The 18,566-nt window shown below is 49.2% G+C and overlaps 1 protein-coding gene across 1 annotated transcript; it reads left to right on the forward strand.

Moving 5' to 3' along the window:
- Positions 1-1,361: 1,361 nt before the first annotated feature.
- On the forward strand, positions 1,362-9,422 carry POLE4 (DNA polymerase epsilon 4, accessory subunit). The gene is made up of 4 exons (XM_074939799.1): positions 1,362-1,553; positions 8,233-8,317; positions 8,648-8,689; positions 9,069-9,422. The coding sequence occupies exons 1-4, from the start codon at positions 1,362-1,364 to the stop codon at positions 9,080-9,082; spliced, it is 333 nt and encodes a 110-aa protein (XP_074795900.1). The 3' UTR covers positions 9,083-9,422.
- Positions 9,423-18,566: the final 9,144 nt, after the last annotated feature.

The following is an 18,566-nucleotide window of genomic DNA, read 5'->3' on the forward strand; positions in this document are numbered from 1 at the left end:
GGCTCTGGCAATAGAGGGAGGTCAGGGGGGTTCAGGGCTCTGGCTGCGGGGGGGCGGGGAGGAGGTCTCGGGGCTCGGGCTGTGGCAGGGGGGTCTTGGGCCACAGAGGGAGGAAGGGGGTCTCGGCATCTGGCCACAGAGGGGAGTCTCGGGCCGAGGAGGGGGTCTCAGGGAGAGGGATGTGGGGCAGGCAGGGGTATCGGGGCTCTGGCTGCAAGGGGGGGGCGCGGAAGGGGTGGAGCCAGAGGCTAGCCTCTCTGAAGTGGGGCTCCACCCGCTACCCATGAGGAAAGGGCTAAATAAGAAAACAGAAAAAAAATCATAATGCTACTGCATAAATCCATGGTATGCCCACACTTCGAACACTGTGGGCAGTTCTGGTCGCCCCATCTAAAAAATAATTAGAATTAACAAATGTAAAGAGAAGGGCAACAAAAAGGATCGGATAGCTGGAACAGCTTCCCTATGACGACTGGGATTCTTCATCTTAGAAACAGACGACCTGGGGGCGCTATGAAAGGGGTCTATGAAATCATGACCGGGGTGGAGGAAGTGACTAGAGAAGTGTTATTTACTCCTTCTCATAACACAAGAACTAGGGGTCACCCAGTGACATGAACCGGCAGCAGGTTTAAAGCAAACCTCAGGAAGTGCTTCACACAAGGCACAGACATGCTGGGGAACCCCTTGCCAGGGGGTGCTGTGAAGGCTAAAAGCAGGGGGGCCGGGTATCACAGGCCGGGGAGGCTAAGCCTTCCCTAACCTAGGCTGTGGCCCCTTCCAGGCTGTGCCCCCTCCTCTGAGGCAAGCGGGGGCTCAGCTCCCCCGTTCCGCCCTGGAGCTCGGGCGTGGCCGGGGCGGAGCTCAGGCCAGCCCAGGGGTGGGGCCAGCGGGCACGGCTGGGGCAGGCCGGCGGGGGCGCTCGGGGCTCCGGCCGCAGGGGGCTCGGGGGCCTGGGGACACTGGGGGCTCGGGAGGACGCGAGAGGGCCCGGCCTGTCATGGCTGTTAGCCGGGCACGAACCCCCGCCCCCGCTGCCCCGGGAGCCCCCGCTGCCCGCCCCGTTCCGGCCCCCCTCCAGCACCCGGCCCGGCCGCCCCTTGCTCTGGCCCTGGTGGCCGCTCTGGGGAGGCCGGGCAGCGCAGCCCCCCGGGGGCCGCGCCGAGCGGGCCGGGCTGCGCGCCACGTTCCCGGGGGGGAGACACGTGGGCCCAGAGTCACGAGGGGGAGGGGCCCTGGCTGCAGGGGCGCGCGGGGACCCTGGGGGGGCGCGCGCGCGCTCCCGGGGAGGTCACGCGCGGTCTCGTCAGTGGGGCGCGCGGGTGGCTGGTGCGCCGGCGCGCTGGGCGCCCGTGTCCAGGATGGCGGCGGCGGCAGCGGAGCCGGGAGCCGGGGCCGCGCCCCCCGCGGAGGAGCCGGGCTCGGGGTCGCTGTGCGCGGCCCCGCTGCGCCTGGCGCGGCTGCCCCTGGCCCGGGTGAAGGCGCTGGTCAAAGCCGACCCTGACGTGAGCCTGGCCAGCCAGGAGGCCGTGTTCGTCCTGGCCCGGGCCACGGTGAGGGGCGTCCGGGGCCGATTGCCCGGGCGCTGGGGGTGCGCAGAGCCGCCGTCCCCTTCTCCCTCGGCCCGGCAGCCCGGGGGGTGCCCGTGGGGGGGAGCACCCAGAGGTGGGGGTGGGGTGCCCATGGGGGAAGTGGGGTGCCTGTGGGGGGAGCACCCAGAGGTGGGGTGCCCATGGGGGAAGTGGGGTGCCTGTGGGGGGGAGTCCCCAGAGGTGGGGGTGGGGTGCTCGTGGGGGAAGTGGGTGCCTGTGGGGGGAGCACCCAGAGGTGGGGGTGGGGTGCCCATGGGGGAAGTGGGGTGCCTGTGGGGGGGAGCACCCAGAGGTGGGGGTGGGGTGCTCGTGGGGGAAGTGGGTGCCTGTGGGGGGAGCACCCAGAGGCGGGGGTGGGGTGCCCATGGGGGAAGTGGGGTGCCTGTGGGGGGGAGTCCCCAGAGGTGGGGGTGGGTGCCCATGGGGAGGCTGTGGGTCTGTCCTATTTCTGAACTTTGCTTTTCCTCCTGCGTTACACTCTGACTCTCTTCCGCTATTTCTTCTGTTTGCGGCTCTCCTCCCTCTCTCCCTTTCTGAACTGCCTGCCCCAGGCAGCTTTTAGCTTTTTTCAGTGAAGCTGTGCTGGTCACTGCTGCCCTTGGATACACATTGATTTATATTGTATTTGGCATCAGGTCAGTTACTTGCACTGGTCACAGGCAATAGGTCCTGCTGTCATTTAGGCAACACATGTTCCCGCCCCAATGTGAAACTGACTGGCGTGCTCTTTGGTGGCTGAAGTACTCTGCTTCAAAGCCTGAAGAATTTAGAATCACAGAAACGTAGGTGGTCAAGTTCAGTCCCCTGCGCTGAGCAGGGCCAAGTAAACCTAGGCCATCCCTGACAGGTGTCTATCCAGCCTGTCCTTAAAAACCTCCAGTGACGGGGATTGCACAGTTTCTCTTGGAAGCCTATTCCACTTCTTACTATCCTTATGTTTAGAAAGTTTTCCCTAGTATCTACCTAAATCTTCCTTGTTGCAGATTAAGCCCATTACTTCTTGTCTTACCTTCAGGTTTCAGAGTAGCAGCTGTGTTAGTCTGTATCCGCAAAAAGAACAGGAGTACTTGTGGCACCTTAGAGACTAACCAATTTATTAGAGCATAAGCTTTCGTGGGCTACAGCTCACTTCATCGGTTGCATAGAATGTTAAATAAATTCGTTAGTCTCCAACATGCCACAAGTCCTCCTGTTCTTTTTGTCCTACCTTCAGTGGACGTGGAGAACCAGTGATCACGGTCTTCTTTATAACAGCCCTTATGTTTGAAGACTCTTGTCGGGTCCCCGCTCCGCCTTTTCTCACATGCCCAGTTTTTTTAATCTTTCCTCATAGGACATGTTTGCTAAACCTTTTATCATTTTTGTAGCTCTCCTCTAAACTTGCTTCAATTTGTCCATGTCTTTCCTAACATGTGGTGCCCAAAACTGGACGCATTACTCTGGCTGAGGCCTCACCAGTGCAGAGTAGAGAGGGACAGTTACCTCCTGTGTCTGACATACCACGCTCCTGTTAATATACCCCAGAGTGATATTCACCTTTCTCACAACTGCATCATGACATTGGCTCATATTCAATTTGTGACCCACTGTAACCCACAGATCCTTGTCCATTTCAGATTGTTGCTTATTTTCATGCACAAGCAACAAAGAGCCAGGCCATCATAATCTCAGTGTGTAGCCCAGTGGACAGACCACTGGGCTCCAGCTCAGCCTCTGCCCTGCTGTATGATCTTGAGCAAATCACTTCACTTCTCTGTGACTCAGTTTCTCCATCTGTAAAATGGGGATAATGACACTGATCTCATTTGTAAAGTGCTTTAAGGCATACTGACAAAAAGTGCTAGATAAAAGCTAGGTAGTGTTATTAATCTGCACTCTATAATTCACCCATAAAACTGTCACTTCCACATATGATTTACCTATAGGGCAGCAGTGAGATCTCTTACTATGGAAACTTTTTTACTTTTACAAAACATTACAGAACACTTACTACCATATACCCAAGATTGTAAAAACCCTCTCAAAATAAGTAGAGAGAAATGCGCTTTAAGGTACAGAATCTGCTTTTTCAATTGAGATTGGTCAGTGTCATCAGTTTGCAAAATCAGTTATTTGCAGCAAGTCTTTCCAGTTATTGGCATGAATTAGCACAGTTCTCTCCACTGTCTCCGCATAAACAAGACCAAATCAGAGATGCCAGACTGTTTTGAAACCCTTGAGTATTCAAGCGGCAAAGAGTCCTGTGGCACCTTAGAGACTAATACCCACTTCGTCGGATGCAACATGTATTCACCCACGAAAGCTTATGCTCCAATACGTCTGTTAGTCTATAAGGTGGCACAGGACTCTTTGCTGCTTTTACAAATCCAGACTAACACGGCTACCCCTCTGATACTTGAGTGTTCAAGAGATTCTTAGTCAGATCAGATCAGAACCTGATCCTGCTAACACACAGCTGCATTTCAGGGAAACATTGTCCCCTGGAAGAACTTTTCATATATAATTTGAAACTAAAGTAAACTTCTCTGGTTGCAATGTAAAATAAGACTCTTTTAAAAAAATCTCCCTCTTCTCTTCTGGCCTCTACCCCACAACAGCCTCCTAGAGTTTGAATGGTGCCACAACATGGGCTGTGTCCATGCCTCTCTTATGGCAAAGCAAAACTGAAAATAACCTGTTTAGGTTGTACAGCTTCCCCTGTCACTGTTTGCCTGTTACTAGCAGCAATATTGGGTCCCAGAGGAACATGACTCCGAGATGATAGATGCAGTGGAGGATTAAGATTTGAAGTTAATTCTGGACGTGATCCAGTGGGGAGGCTGTCATCCTACAAGAAGCAGGGGAAGGGACTTTCAGTGCCCCAGGTGTGGACTTGTGATGTTTGTAAATCTGATAAGATGCCTGTGGCTGTAGGCTATGGCAGTGGTCCCCAACCTTTCTGTGGGAATAGCATATTCCTATTCCCAGAAGACTGTGGTGGGCACCAGACACCCCGCCGCCGAAATGCTGCCGAGAAGCAGCAGTGGCAAGAAGCGTCGCTGCCAAAATGCCGCCGAGAAACGGCAACGCTTCTCGGCAGCATTTCGGCAGGTGGTTCTTCTGCAGCTGTGCTCAGCGGTGGCATTTTGGTGGCGCGGTGTCCTGCAGGCGCACACAACTGCCCCAGCGGGTGCTATTGCGCCCGCGGGCACCACGTTGGAGACCCCTGGGCTATGGCATATTTATTATTATTTAACTGCTGACTGTGTGCTCAACACTTTATGGAACACTGAGCTCAGACAGTCTCTGCTCCACGGAGATTACTGTTTAAACAAGAGACACAGAGAAGATAGGATGCTTTGGGAACAACAGAAGAGGGAATGACTAGGATTTTTTTTAAAAAGTGTTACTGTTGTTAATTTCCTTCTTGGGTATTGTGGAAGAAGTGAGCCATTAGGATGGATTTGAATGGCAAGAGAATGGTAGCTTTACAGACCAGAATAGGGAGGTTATTCCATGCATAGCAGGAGCATTAAAGGCAGGAGGCAGTTGTCAGAGACGTGGCTAGGAATTGTTAGGGAGCAGAGCAGTAAGAGACCAGTTTGGAAATATAGGCAAGAGCTAAGATAACTTCCTTCTTAGCATCCCCTAGGAGGCAAACTAACCCGAAGGTGATGAGGAGTAGGCAGGGCGTGACTCAGTGACTCCTACAGCTGCCATTAGAACTCTCTGGACACAGAGCGGGGAAGCATACCGCACCATCCCACGGAGCGGTCCAGTGTGCACGCCTCTGTCCTGGAGAATTCCAGGAGCAATTCCGCTTGAGTGGGGCGGCTCTATGCCACCTGCAAAATGAGCATGTGAATGAATTGCCTTGTAGGACCCTTAGAATGTTTCGTTCAGTCACTTGCTCCCATTGGAGAGCAATATCTCCGGCAGCCCTTTTGCAGAGATTTTGGCTGTATAATCTGGCTTCCGCTTTCATTCAATAGTCAGTCCATTTTCTGTCTTGGTTGTGAGACTTTTTCATTTAGATTGGTGCTGAGGCTTGTGTGGCTTTATTATGGTCTCTTTCAGGGCCCATCCAGCTCTCTTTCAGTTACCCTCACTAATTATCCTGTTTAACTCATCTTATCTATTAGCTTCCTTCATTTTATTAATGTCACTTATTCTTCCTGGCTGACAGAGTAGCCTGCACTTTTCTCCCTTCCTGGATTTTTGTTGCAGGTTACCATGGTTTAGGGCAGATAATTTGACTTGAAGGCCTGTGATGATCAGCTTGCTCTGAATCTGACTGTAGCATATAAAAATTCTGCATTCCTGTGCCGTGGAAAAAGTGGGAGAAGAGAATAGAAATCTCTTTACATGTACCCATAAAGGTGCAATCATTTAAGGGCTTGTTTTATGAGAAGTTACATTTACTGATTGGATCAGAAGACCTGAGGCAGATTTGCAGGTTTCACATTTGCAGCATTGAAGGTGAATGTCACCTGTCCTGCTCAACAAGTGCCTGTGCGTGCTGCGGGACGGTTTATGACAGCCTGTCAGATGGACTCTTGCCAGCCAGCGGGGAGCTGGCCAATCTAATACTGAATGGGATAGTGGGTGCCTCTTCTCAGGGAAAAAGAAAAGGAGGACTTGTGGCACCTTAGAGACTAACCAATTTATTTGAGCATAAGGTTTCGTGAGCTACAGCTCACTTCATCTGATGCATACTGTGGAAATTGCAGAAGACATCAGATTGCAGATGCATCAGATGAAGTGAGCTGTAGCTCACGAAACCTCATGCTCAAATAAATTGGTTAGTCTCTAAGGTGCCACAAGTACTCCTTTTCTTTTTGCGAATACAGACTAACACGGCTGTTACTCTGAAATCTTCTCAGGGAGCAAGATAAATCTCTCCTTAACAAGCAGTGCTTATAACCTTGCTCAGAAAATCACCACTTGCTATTATTTGCCTTGTCAGTTACAACCTGGTCTCAAACTTTCTCTTTTTAGAGCACAACAGTCTTGCTGTTTAGTTTCAGAGTAGCAGACGTGTTAGTCTGTATCCGCAAAAAGAACAGGAGTACTTGTGGCACCGTAGAGACTAACAAATTTATTTGAGCATAAGCTTTCGTGGGCTACAGCTCACTTCATCGGATACATAGAATGGAACATATAGTAAGAAAATAAAAAATATATAAAAATATACACAGACACACACACAGAACATGAAAAGGTGAAAGTAGCCATACCAACTGTAAGAGGCTAATTAAGATGGTCTCTAAGGTGCCACAAGTACTCCTGTTCTTTTTGCTGTTTAGTGTTTGTGAAACCATTAAGGGAAATTGTAGAAGCCCAGAAGGCTTCAGCAGTTCAGTTTGCTGAAGGTCCTGTCTGTCATCTCCCTATAACAGGTTCTGCTACCTCTGCATTGCCTTGTTTGGCCAAGAGAGGGACCTGGATGATAATGAGCTGGGTAAGGCTCAGCCTGAACTCGAGGATGCTGGAAGGGAGAAGAGTCTGGAGAGTTGGTAGGAGGTTGTTTACTCCCTCTGTTAAAGGTGCATGTCTGCCCTTTGTCAAAGAATTCCACAACCTCCGGCTCTCCTAATTTGAGATAATAGTGGTGGCTATAAGTGCTGTCTAGGAGGTTGCAGACTTTGCTGCAGAAATCCTTTGTCACCTGCATGCAGAATTGCTATAATGTTCTCCAGGCTATCCTGGAAGAGCACTTGGGAGCTTTAGCTAGTGCAGAATGTGGCAACCCCCTTTCTTAGTGCACCAGGCTGACGTGAGCACTGTACACCTCTGCTCTGCACTCGATTCCAGCTTGCTTCTGGTTGCAGTTCCAAGTGTTATGATTGATAAGCTGTAAATGGTCTCTCTGTGCCCTGATGAGATCAGCTGAGCTACTCTTGCTCTCCGTTCCAGTGGTTGTGCTCTGGTAGTGTGGTGTCTGGGCAGTGGAGAGTGTCTAGCTGTGGAATTTGTTCCCTCTTCTGATCAGTCAGAGCCTGGGTTCCATGTCCTTCAGGGCACAGTACAAGATGTATTTATTTGCTGCAACTAAGAAGCTCATTTGGTGGTAGGTGGAGGTACTTATAGATAGGTTATTCTACATTGTCCATTGAAAGTAGTGCAGATATGATTGGCACTCAGAAGGTGCAGTGATGGGCAGTTGGTAGCTGGTATCCCTGACAAATACTTACTTTGGATAGCAAAGCCTGCTAAGCTCAAATCATCAAATGTCATAATTTTGCAAGTTTCAGGTCCTGGGGTAGGAATATTAACCATGGGCCTCAGTAATCCATGAAAGTGGATAACTGGTCACAGAATCAGAAAAGTATGTTGCATGTTCAAGTGTGATGTTCTGAGAGAGAAGAAAAGCAAGACTCACACTCCTTTCCCTCACCTCCAGATATACACCGGGACCTCTAAAGACAACCCTCCCCCCCGCCCCCGGCACCATAATAACACTTGTCCCTGATATGCAGTAATTGTCTAGTTTAAAGGTTTCACTGAATATTCTTAGAGCTGATCAAAGGAAAGGGAGCATCTAGAGGGGGAGAGGGTATAATTTTTTCCTTTAATCCTTCAGAGCTCGACTGTGCTTGTAACAACAGGTTGCAGTCACACCTTTCACTTGTTGTAACAATCTGTCTCTTCCGTCCTGTAGGAGTTGTTTGTTGAAACCATAGCTAAAGATGCTTATGTGTATGCTCAACAAGGAAAAAGGAAAACTCTGCAAAGGAAAGACTTGGGTAAGAAAGACCATTTTTGTTATGCTAACCTTTGTCAATAATGTTATTTGACTGAAGGCTCTTTCCAGACGATTCCATGTGTTTTGTGGCATTGTGGGTGCAGATTTAAAACAGTATTATCTTGTTCCCAGAAATGAAAAGAAAAAAGTTCTCTTCTGCCAAATATTACACTGTAAAATATTCCCCTTCCCCCACCCCCATAGTCTCCAAAATGAATAAACCTATTTTTAAAAAGTCATTGTTAAAATCATATACTGATGTGTTTAAAATATCTCAGCACTTGAATTGGTTTATCTATGCCAATTGTTTTCAATTCACTTTGTTTTACAGATAATGCCATTGAAGCTATTGATGAGTTTGCTTTTCTGGAAGGTGAGTTTCTGGTTGGTTTAATTTTGGTTTAATTTTTTGCATACATTGTCTCCATATTGACAGAGGGAGAGCAGATATTTGCAGATCTTTCTGTTTTGACTTCAGTTTAGTAATAGCTAATGGTCCAACTAGAAATGTGCCACTTGTCTTGGTAACATTTGAAATTCAGCATTCAAAACATTGAATTGAGGTGTGAAGTGGAACATCAGCAATGAAATACCTTTCAGGGAGATTTGTTCTTAGAATTTTGTGATCTGGTTAAGCTTTGATAAGTTACAGCATCTTCCCTTGGCTGCTTGTAAAGTAGTTTCCACTGTTTGTTCATGTCTACCTGTGCTGTCTGCCTTTGCCCCTTTTGAATTTCCTTTTGAATTTCTAGGTACTTTGGACTGATCTCACCAGGAAGAAAAGAGTTACCTGAAGAAGGAGTCAGCGGAGTGGGGTGGCCCTTGGAAGACATGTGGCATGAAATTTTCAAATTAATCTAGACAAATTTTCGTGGAAGATGTCTCTGTTCCTAGACTACTTTGGAAATCTCAGCAAGAATGTATTGTAAAAAGCTTAAGTTGTGATAGTTCTTTATTGCAAATCCGTATTTTTTCATACATTTTTGTATGTAATGTGACCTCCAGCTCACATTTCAGACTTTCACTGTGTAACACAGCAATAGCTCAGAATAGCCATGCTGTACTAGTATCTCCTTAGAACTCGGTGGTAATAAACAGCATTGTGATCCTGCCTCTGAAGTCCGAGGGTGGTTATTTTTTTATGGAAATGTGTTTCTTGTTTTTGTTACTCTCTTGGCCAAATAGAGTTAAATGTTTCTTGACCAATGGGTGTCATAGTTTATCTTCAGTGCGTCTATGTGAAGGGACTGGGGTGGGGTGCGCACATTCATGCATACATTATGGGAAATGTTGGCCTCAGAGTGGGTTGGATAATATAACTTGGCATCTCAGTTGAACTAGGCAGTGTTCTGCAGGCAACAGTTGCAGATCCGTCATTGAGTTGAATTTTGCACTTAAAAGAGGGCTTCAGCCTCTTTGCTATGTATGGAAAATAGAGCATTATCTTTCCCAAAATTACAGCTCGTACTCTTTGAGCATAGAATGAATTTTCTGAGAATTTACAAGTAAATCCATTGATTAGTATAGCAATTAAAATTAATTTTAAAATGGGTCTTTAAAAAATCTAGAATATGTCAGATCTCCTTCCCCCCCTGCCCCTCCCATGGCCATAAGGAATGAAACAGATGTGTGAAACTTCCCATATAGTTAAAACTCACTAATCTTGTCTGTAAGTGGCATATGAAGAATTTTTCGTTTAGGATTAGTAGTCATTTTTCCCTGTCACTCTGCAAAACCAAAAATTTTTTCTACAGCTGAGGCTGAAGAATATTTTAGTACAGAGAATTCAGAGTAGAACTGCACTTTCAAAATGACTGCCACCTCTTGTTCTCAGGGGACTAAGGCCACAAGAACCCTTGAGCAAACATGGCTGCTCTCTCTCTTCAGCTGCTCCTCAGAGATTTTCCCTCAGCCTGCTGACAGCATAGGTGGTCCACATCTTCTCTGAAGGCAGCTTGGCTTCACTCTTGCTGGGAACAATGGGAAGCACTGGCCGTTTTGAAAAAGACGCTTAACTGAGGGTAGCTTATGACTTCAGTCCCACTGAGAACAATGGGAGACGATAACCATTCTGAAAAAAGGATAAATCTTTGGGAGTTACTGTTAAGGAGAAGATTTTACGTACCAGCCGCAGCTGACAAAAGGGCATGGCTACACTTGCAGATATAGAGCGCTTTGAGTTAAGCCCGCCTTCCGAGAGCGCAGTAGGGAAAGCGGTGCAGTCAGTCCCCAATGACAGCTGCAAGCGCACTGGCGTGGCCACATTTGCAGCATTTGCAGCGGCATTGGGAGCAGTGCATTATGGGCAGCTATCCCACAGAGCACCTCTTCCCATTCTGGCGCTGTGGGAAGGGGGTGGGAGGGCGGGGCATTCTGGGTCCTGTCCCAATGCCCCGTGATTCATCGGTTCACATCCCAGCATTCCCTTTGCTTCTGTCCACATTTGGCGCCATCTTTCAACGGTTTTTGTACAACGCGCTCTGTCTTCCCTTTTGCTCTGCGGGAAAGGAGCCCGAACTGCTGAGGAGTATGCTGACGAGTCTCGCCAGCACGTCATGTTTGGCAGTCGAGTTATTCCTTATGATCCAAAGTGACAGTGAGAACTCCGGCGATGATATCGACTCGAGTAATGCATATGACACAAGTTTGCTTGTGGCATTCATGGACATGCTCACCACCGTGGAACGCTGCTTTTGGGCTCAGGAAACAAGCACTGAGCGGTGGGATCACATCGTCAGGCAAGTCTGGGATGACGAGCTGTGGCTGCAGAACTTCCGGATGAGAAAAACCACTTTCATGGGACTGTCTGTGGAGCTCGCCCCAGCCCTGCGGTGCGAGGACACGAGATTGAGAGCTGCCCCGACGGTGGAGAAGTGGGTGGCTATTGCAGTCTGGAAGCTGGCAACTCCAGACAGCTGCTGATCGGTCGCTAACCAGTGTGGAGTGGGAAAGTCGACCGTTGGAATTGTGTTGATGCAAGTTTGCAGGGCCATTAATCTCTTCCTACTTAGAAGAACCATGACTCTAGGTAACATGCATGACACTGTGGCTGGCTTTGCACAAATGGGTGGGGTGGGGCGACAGATGTGATGCGTAGTCCAATTCTGGCACCAGCCCACCTAGCCTCCGAGTACATTAATCGGAAGGGGTATTTCTCTATGGTTCTCCAGCACTTGTGGATCACTGTAGGCGTTTCATTGACATTAACGCAGGCTGGCCCGGAAAGGTGCATGACACACGCATCTTGGAACACTGGCCTGTTCAGGCAGCTGCAAGCCGGGACTTTTTCCCAGACCAGAAGATCACTGTAGGGGAAGTCGAAATGCCCATTGTGATCCTTGGAGACCTTGCTTACCCTTTGATGCCGTGGCTCATGAAACCCCACACAGGGAGCATTGACAGCAGCAAGGAGCGGTTCAACAACAGGCTGAGCCAGCGCAGAATGACTGTGGAGTATGTTTTTGGCTGTTAAAAGGCCGCTGGCGCTCTCTGTATGGGAAGTTGGACCTGGCCGATGACAGCATCCCTGTGGTTATATCCGCGTGCTGTACCCTCCATAACATTTGTGAAGGGAAGGGTGAACGATTCACTCAGGCATGGAACTCGGAGGTTCAACACCTGGAGGCTGAATTTGAACAGCCAGAGAGCAGGGCTGTTAGAGGGGCCCAGTGCGGGGCTGCAAGGATTAGGGATGCCTTGAGGGAGCAGTTTGAGGCTGAAAGCCACCAGTAATGTCTGGTGCCCTGCACGGGAGTGAATTGTAGTGGTTCCAATGTTAGTAGGAATCTGTTTGCTACGCTGACTTGCGGTGCCTGTTTCTTTCCTGGGCTACGGTATCTTTTACTTTATGCAGTAATAAAGAATGTTTTCAAAGTAAAAAATCCATTTATTGAAAAGAAAATGTATTTATTGAAAAGAAACACAACTTACGGCCGGTGCTAACATGGATGGCTGAGATCTCAAGGTTGCATCTGTACAGGCAAAATGCAACACTTCACAGAGGCAGCATTGTTCACACCAGACAGAGCAATGATTCCCCCGTACTTAAGGGCTAGCACAGTCTACGCAATAGCATAATTTGCCTGTCCCAAAGCAAGCACACACAACCCACGGGAGCCCCAAAATGGTGAATAAGCACAGGGGCAAGGGGCACTGATAGTTTCATGGCTGTACTGCCCTCTGGGTTTTTCTGTGCTTAGGGGAGAGCCAACAGTGGCAGGGGGCCTCTATACTGAACACTGTCCCCACATTTTCTACAGGAGTTCGTCCTGGAAGAGATCTCGCTGCTGAGGGTGACGTGGGAAGCAAGGGAGGGTCTTGTACTGCAATATGGCTTCTGCCCTGGCCCATATGCAGCTTGCCTGTGTGCAGCAATGGTCCCCCCGCCCCTCACGGCACAGTGGCGCGGACAAGTTAGCCTGACTGGGACAAGGATCAACGCCCTAGTCCACATCTAGGCATGCATGCAGCCCTAACCCTCCTCGCCCCAAGAGCCCGCACCGAATAACTTCCTTCCCTAAACAAAAGCCGCTTACCGGGAACCTCCTCTGGTGTTTGTCCTTCCCCAAGCACCGGCCGCCATGACTGGCTACCCTCCTCTTGGCTTGAGAACAGCTCCTGGCTGCATGCATCTAGGGATGCTGGGGTGTCTTCCTCCGCCGGAGCACCCTCGCTCCTGCTTTGCTGCTGCTCCTCCTCCTCCTCCTCTTCCTCCTCCTGCCTTGTTGCACTGGCCTCTGAGGTGTCCATGGTGGTACTCGGCATGGAGGTGGGGTTGCCCCCAAGTATTGCGTCCAGCTCTTTGTAAAAACGGCAGGTCACGGGGGCAGCACCGGAGCAGCGGTTTGCCTCTCGGGCTTTGTGGTAGGCGTTCCGCAGCTCCTTCACTTTATCCCTGCACTGCAGTGCGTCCTGGTCATGGCCCCTTTCCAGCATGGCCCTTGATATCTGTCCAAAGGTTTCGTAATTCCTATGGCTGGAGTGCAGCTGGGACTGGACAGCTTCCTCCCCACAAACACTGATGAGGTCCAGCACCTCGCCGTTGCTCCAGACTGGGGTTCGCCTGGCCCGTGGAGGCATGGTCACCTGGGAAGATGCGCTAAGAGCACTCCACGCCTGGCTGAGCAAACAGGAAGGGGAATTTCAAAATCCCCAGAGAATTTAAAGGGCGGGTCTCACGGTTGGTCACCTGAGGGCAGGGCAGTAGAGTTCAAAGTGATGACCAGCGTGGCTAGCACAGGCATTGTGGGACACTTCTGGAGGCCGATCACGGTTCACTAACAGACCAGGGCATCCACACTGGTGCCGCGGCGCTCTAGTGGGGGCGCAGCAAACGTTATTCCACTCGCCAGGTGGAGACCAGCAGCGCTGTAGCCGTGGAGTCAGAGCGCTCGACGTGCCTTGCCAGCGTGGACAGGGAGTGAGCTAGTGCGCCCAGGGCTCCTTTAATGCGCTGTAACTCGCAAGTGTAGCCAAGCCCAAAGTTTTAGTTATGAAAAATAATGGCAAAATAACACCATTAATCCTAAATAGTTAATTCCAAAAGCTACCGATAGGATCATGTACTATCTGCATAACGGAGAAGATGAGGGAGGGCGAAAGTGAGATGCACACTGTGACTGCTTTGGCAAAACAGCTAACTGGCCTGTATACTTTGGCTGCCTCGAGCTGCTCCAGGGTGAGGGCAAACCAGCCAGAGTATACGGGTGAATTTGGCCATAAAAGTTGACATTTAAAAACTGATTGTTACATCATATCTCCAAATCATTGCTCAGTATTTGTGTGTGACTTTTTTAATTAAAAGGAAATTCCCTGACATAAACTACAGTAAGATGGAGTTAACTCTGAGCGCATGTATCAGTAAGGTTGAGATTTGGTAACGGGTATTTTTAGTAAACATCAGGGACAGGTCGCAGGCAATAAACAAAAATTTATGGAAGCCTATGACCCATCCCTGACTTTTACTAAAACTACCCGGAGGCGGTGGGGAGGACAGAGCGCTGCTGGGGCTTGCAGCTGCTCCAGCCCCATCGCTGCTCCTGTGGCTCAACCCCAGCCACTGTCTGCCTGGGGACTGCTGCCCCAATGGCCCTGGGGTGGCCGCCGGTCAGCTGTTCTGGCGGCCCTGGGGCTAACAGCTGCTCCAGCCCTGGTCCAGAAAATATCCCAGAGGTCCTGGAAAATGATGGAATCTGTGACCTCCGTGACAGAATCGTAGCCTTCGGGTATCAGTAACTTAGGGTAAAATACGTTACTAGATGTTATAATTATCCCCAGACTAAGCATGCTAAACTGAGGAAATTTGCAATTAACACATTGAGATTTGTTTTAACTTTAACCTTAAGATACAGAAATGCAGAGTTAGGGCACTCAAACAACCTTAACTCTGCTTTGTAGTCACACCACTGTTGTGTTTAAATATCAGTTTAATCTAATCTGGGGCCACAGACTCTAACATGTCTTAGAAAAACCATACAATAATCATATGACTATAGTAATTCCCTTCACTTCAGTGCAACTACAGCTAGTACAGTTTCTTGTGTCCAAAACCTCTCAATGAATCGCCTACTTCATAAAAATAAAGTAAGTGAAGAAGAGCCAAAGTCCACATTGAATAAATGGCGAGAGTTATGCAGGGGCTGCAAGCTGGCCATAAAGCAAATGAAAGTCACAGAGATCTGTAACTTGCACTGATTTGCCATGCAAGGGGTGTGCAAAATGAGTGTAACTTACATGTATTTGGTATTGTGGGGACCAGTTCATGACTATCATAAGCAAGTGCAAGTGGGAACGCTGAGGATGGTCTGAGTGTAAGATACAGTCAGGGATGCAGCTTTAAAATGTATCTTAAATCTTCCTGTTGGTTAGTTTTCTTGCTACATCTCTCCCTGAGGGCCTGACCTCTGTCCTGTCGAGGCCTAATTCTGCCCTCAAGAATGTAGGTGTGAACCTTTGGGGTTGAAGTTTTCGCTCATTTAAAGGTGTGCAACTTCACTGATTGCTGCACCTGATAGTGACAGCTGAATTGAATCCTTGATACATAAATTGCATTCTTAGACATTTGTCTTGAATGCTAAACCCCTACACCTGCTGCACTGACCCCACTGTTTGTGTCCATGGGGGCAGGACCCACTTACTCCAACTTTCACTTGGCCAACCTGGCCCAAGGATTCTAGCAATGTCCTCACAATGAAGTCCTAACTAATGCATGTGTTCATATCCCTTAGAACTAACAAAATACCCCTGAGTTAACACCTGTTGAAAATGTCTTTGGCCGCAGAATACCCAGTCCTGAATCCTATGTGCAGCCACTGCAAATCGTGCAACCTTTATATCTATGTCTGTCCATGTAGAATGGGCTTAATACCCCTCATGTGCATGGCACTTTTTACCTCTGTATCTTAAAGCACATAAAGATGGCTCCGCATGGGTAACCCCATTTTACAGGCAGTGTGACTAAGCACATAGATTTGAATCTCTCCAAGAGATATTGTAGTGACTAAGACCAGTGTCTCATTTCAGAGCTCTGGGTTCTGTTCCCAGCTTTGTCCCAGGCTTTCTGTGCCCTTGTATGACTTGCTTAACCTTAGCTTCACAATCTGTAATGGGAGTAATGATATTTGCCTATTTTCCTAGGTTAGGACTATAGGGTTGTGAGGCAAAGAGAAGTGAGACCTTTCAGTGGAAGAGGTGACAAAGTAACTCAAGATCTCCTGGCTCCCAACCCAGTGCTCATTCTCACAGGGAAAGAGGCCATTTTGATGGGAATGCAAAGCAGTAGACTGCATGTGTCCAAGGGCTCATTTTAACAGATCCTATGTTTCCCAGAAACATTTTGGAGTAATTCATGGGACAGGAGGATTCAATTTGCCTACACTTTCAAAAATGAGTTTTGGGGCCTCCATTTTTGGATATCCAAGTTCAGACACCAAGGGTTTGATATTTTCAGGGAACTGAGCACCTACAACTCCAGCTGAAGTCCATGGACTCTGCAGGTGCTCAGCACCTTTGGATGTGATGCCCTAGTCTGAAATTAGGTCTTTACAGAGTCTGCTAAAGTAACTGAGGACAAAACTGAACCCTATGTGGCTATCCAAAAATTGAGCATCCAAAATGAGCGGACACTTTTGCAAATGGAGGCTTCAGGGCCGGATTTACACTTCAGGACAGCATCTTCAGCACCCTCCTGCCTACAGTTGACCTTCGTGTTGCACACAGTTTTAGAGCGGTAAGGCGCCCCCAGAATGCTGGCACCCCAGGCACTTGCTTGCTGTGCCTAATTGGAAATCCAGCCCCGGGGGCTGTAGTGTGCAGCTAAGTTAGCTGTGCACAGATGCACCGTGCAATTGACCTTAGTGACACAGACGCCGACCTTCTAATGTGCTGGGGGGCGCTCAACCCCTGGCTCTGCCTCAGGCGTTGCCCCCACTCGACCCCTTCCTACAAAGCCCCCACCCCACATCTTCCCACCCCATTCCTCCCCCTCCCCCTGTGCGCCGCACCCTCGCTCCTTCCCCTCCCTCACAAAGCCTCCTGCACACTGTGAAACAGCTGATCCCGGAGGGTGGGAGGCACTGATCTGTGAGGCCTGCTGGTGGGTGGCAAACACTGGGGGGTAGGGCGGAGCTGATAGGGGGCTGCCAGTGGGTGCTCAGCACCCACCATTTTTTCCCCATGGGTGCTCCAGCCCCGGAGGACCCACGGAGTCAGTGCCTATGCTTAGTGACACTTACAAACTTCACAAAATCTGCTCCTGTAAAGGCGTAGAACCTAATTTTCAAATATGGACAACTCTAGCTCTTTGGGGCAGGGAGCGTCTTTTTGTTCTGTGTTTGTACAGCACCTAGCACCCTGGGGACCTCCTAGAATCCTAGAGATTAAGGCTGGAAGGGACCCCCAGATCATCTAGTTTGACATCCTATAGATCACAGGGCCCCTACCCTGCCCTGCACCTCTACACTAACCCCAGCAACTGAAGTGAGACCAAGGAGTTACAGCCCACAGGAGAGTAGGCTGTTATGTGGCACAGGCAAAGAAGAGGAGGGACTGAGGTGCATCAGGGTTAGAGGCTGCTGCAATGGCAGGGAAATGATTAAATGATATATAGCCAGATAGCCCTAGGAAGGTGAAAAGTCCACAAGGTCACTGCCAATCTGACTTGGGGAAAAATTCCTTCTGAACCCCACATAAGGCCATCAGTTAGATCGGGGTAGTCAATAGGCAGACCATGGGCCAAATCCAGACTGCCAAACACTTTGGAATGGATGCCAAAATCTTTTTATTTACTTATTATTGTTGTTATATTTTTTATTATTTCCTCTGGAGTCTGGACCTCAACTATATCTTGACCAAGAAATTTGGACCTTGACAAATAATTGACCATCCCTGAGTTAGGATCAGCCAAGCACCTGGGAGAGAGAATGCCCAATGCCACCTCACAGCCCTGTCCCGCTCTGTCCAGTGTCCTCTCTCCAGCTTTGGCCATTCCTGATGCTCCAGAGGAAGGCAACAAAAAAAATAAAAATAAAAAAAAACAACCCCAAACCCTCCCACAGTACGTTGCCTTGGTCCATGACTGAGGCACCTAGGCAGTACGACAATACGAATAATAATTAACTATCAAATCAAGGCCAGTTTCCTTCAGAGAAAGGAAGGGCACTGCTCCTCAGGGAGCTCTCCCTCTCTGCCAAAGGCAGCTCTGTGGACTATTGGGCTGTTCCAATTATTTTTACATCTTGGGGAAGGGGTATTATTTCTACTCTGCTTCCTGTCAGAAACGGGTGAATTGGTTTTGCTCTGATGCCTGACTATGAAATTCACCTTCAGGCTTTTCAACCTTCCAAGACTGGAAAATTTCAGTTTCAAAGGTGAATGTTTCAGAAGTTCCGAGTGACGGAAAACTCAGGTTATAATTCCAGAGGTGCTCAGGCAACCGTCAGCAGAGCGTGTCGTGGGGAGCTCCTTGCTGTAACCGAGGTGGTAAGATGACGTATAGGCCGAAGAAAAATGCACCCTGTGCACCACTGGTTGCACTGGGACGTGTGCCCTGCACTGCATTCCGCAAGGGGGCTGCGTGTGTGTCAATGGGCTGTTCGCAGGCTCCCAGCTGGGTGCCTGTGCCGAGGGCTTTGTGAGAGGCTGCTGGAGTTCACTCATAATGACCTTGTTCTATCATTCTTGCCTCTGTGGGTACAGAATAAGGAGCCTACAATCAACACATACACCCTGAGGAGATTTCCGGGAGCCCAGCT

This window comes from Natator depressus, chromosome 25 (assembly GCF_965152275.1).
Source record: "Natator depressus isolate rNatDep1 chromosome 25, rNatDep2.hap1, whole genome shotgun sequence".
In the NCBI taxonomy this organism is placed as follows: Eukaryota; Metazoa; Chordata; order Testudines; family Cheloniidae; genus Natator; species Natator depressus.

Bases quoted from the DNA above. Each gene is read 5' to 3' on its own strand.
- POLE4 (XM_074939799.1), top strand. From the start codon at position 1,362: ATGGCGGCGGCGGCAGCGGAGCCGGGAGCCGGGGCCGCGCCCCCCGCG. The intron at 1,554-8,232 runs GTGAGGGGCGTC...TCCGTCCTGTAG, and splicing joins TCGTCCTGGCCCGGGCCACG to GAGTTGTTTGTTGAAACCAT. The intron at 8,318-8,647 runs GTAAGAAAGACC...TTTGTTTTACAG, and splicing joins TCTGCAAAGGAAAGACTTGG to ATAATGCCATTGAAGCTATT.